The sequence below is a fragment of the Phocoena sinus genome, chromosome 4 (genome assembly GCF_008692025.1).
Source record: "Phocoena sinus isolate mPhoSin1 chromosome 4, mPhoSin1.pri, whole genome shotgun sequence".
Classification (NCBI taxonomy): Eukaryota; Metazoa; Chordata; class Mammalia; order Artiodactyla; family Phocoenidae; genus Phocoena; species Phocoena sinus.
In genome coordinates this window covers 11,059,775-11,061,338 of record NC_045766.1, presented here as the reverse complement: position 1 = coordinate 11,061,338, position 1,564 = coordinate 11,059,775, and the positions used below count along the sequence as shown (strand labels likewise).

At 45.2% G+C, this 1,564-nt stretch overlaps 1 protein-coding gene across 1 annotated transcript; it reads right to left on the bottom strand.

Annotated features, from left to right (window-relative positions):
- Window positions 1-700, bottom strand: LOC116753081 (60S ribosomal protein L15-like). Its single transcript, XM_032630573.1, is given in 2 exon segments — window positions 1-302; window positions 305-700. Coding segments are annotated over 2 exon segments (609 nt in total). The 5' UTR covers window positions 663-700; the 3' UTR covers window positions 1-51.
- Between the last annotated feature and the right edge of the window lie 864 nt (window positions 701-1,564).

Sequence of the window (1,564 nt, the reverse complement as noted above, 5' to 3'; positions counted from 1 at the left end):
TGGATGTCCTAAACTCTTTATTAGGTAAGAATTTTACAAACATTACTTATATTAGCGGTAGCGGTGGAGCTGCAGAGTATTGCGCCTTCTCCAGGCTGCGCGGCGAGAACCACCGATCGTGTGGTGGAACTTGTGGCCCTTGCCGAGGCCGCGGCTCTTCCTGCCTGCAGACGTCAGCCCCCGCATCTCCCTGTGCTTGTGGACTCGTTTGGTGATCCACTGGGTGTCAGGGTTTCTTCTGATAGCCTTATGGAAGGGATCAATGAGCATAACCTCAAAAAATTTGTATGTAGAATCTTCACCCACCAAGAATTCAGGACCCTCAGGGCCCCACAGCGGCGTCCCGCTCGCTCCTCGGCAACAGACTGAAGGCTCCGGGCAAGTTTGAGCTGTTTGACGCCATGGTGGACAGGCTTGCAGTAGGTGGCGCCCTTCGGGACCGGGCGTTTGCGGCCACCGCGGCGCACGCGAACCCGATATATCACATAAACTTGCTTGGCCTTGCAGCCCAGCCTGCGCGCCTTGTCGGGCCGGGTGGGGCGCGGAGCCCGGCGCAGCGCCGAGAGCTGGCGGTACTGCCAGCAGCGCACCCTGAGCAGAAAGCGCATCACGTCTGACTGCTTCTTCCTCCACAGCTCCTGGATGTACTTGTAAGCGCCCATCTCGGCTCACCTGATGGCTGCAGCCAAACGGAAAGGAAGGACCCTTTCTCCTCCGTTACCAACATTTTTACTGTCTGTGAGAACTTAAGTGACAAAGTACTTCTTGGTAAATTCATGGGTCATTTGAGATGTTACTTTAGATTTTTTTCAAATAAATAATATTCATGTAAAAAAAGCTGGAGAAAGAAAGAATAATGCAACGTGCTTGTTGATAGCAATACATTTTACGTTTCAAAGATTTTAAAAAGGTCTGTGACCTGTAGGATTAATTATTAGGGTGCCCTCTTTTCTCCCTTCCCCTCCTCTCCTCTTCTCTCATCATTTTAATTGTTTGACTTTTGGAGGCAGTACTGCCCCTTCTGACATGCCAAGAGCCACATGAAAGAGAAAAACCTGTGCTTTGGTTCTGGCTTTTTATTCCCACCATTGGCTCCTAATTGACTTGCCATCCTGCAATAGTACAAATCATGAATAAAAATAATTTTGATGTTTTGGAGTGCATTAGGAGAACTTAATAGAGTTTTATTTCCTATCATTCCCATCATATCTGTGTTAAGATACAGGTATAAGGACAGAAATGGCTGGTGGGTTTTTTGGTTTTTTAAAATCGGTAAGGCAGGAAGGTTTTCACAAAAATAAGATAATTAGTGAAACTTGTATCTAGAGCACTTAATGGTCTCTGTTTTCAATTTGATTCTTGATTTCATTTTTCTCTGAATTATATTGGCCTTCTACAGCTAGTACTAAATTACTTTACAGAAATAAGCTGGTTTATTCCTGGTGGAAAGCTACAGTGTCTCTTGAGTTCCATATTTGAACATTCTTTGTAAATAGTTGTCTGGATGGATTATGATAAAGAAGATGCTACCAATGAAATAGAAAACCAACTACATGATATAAGA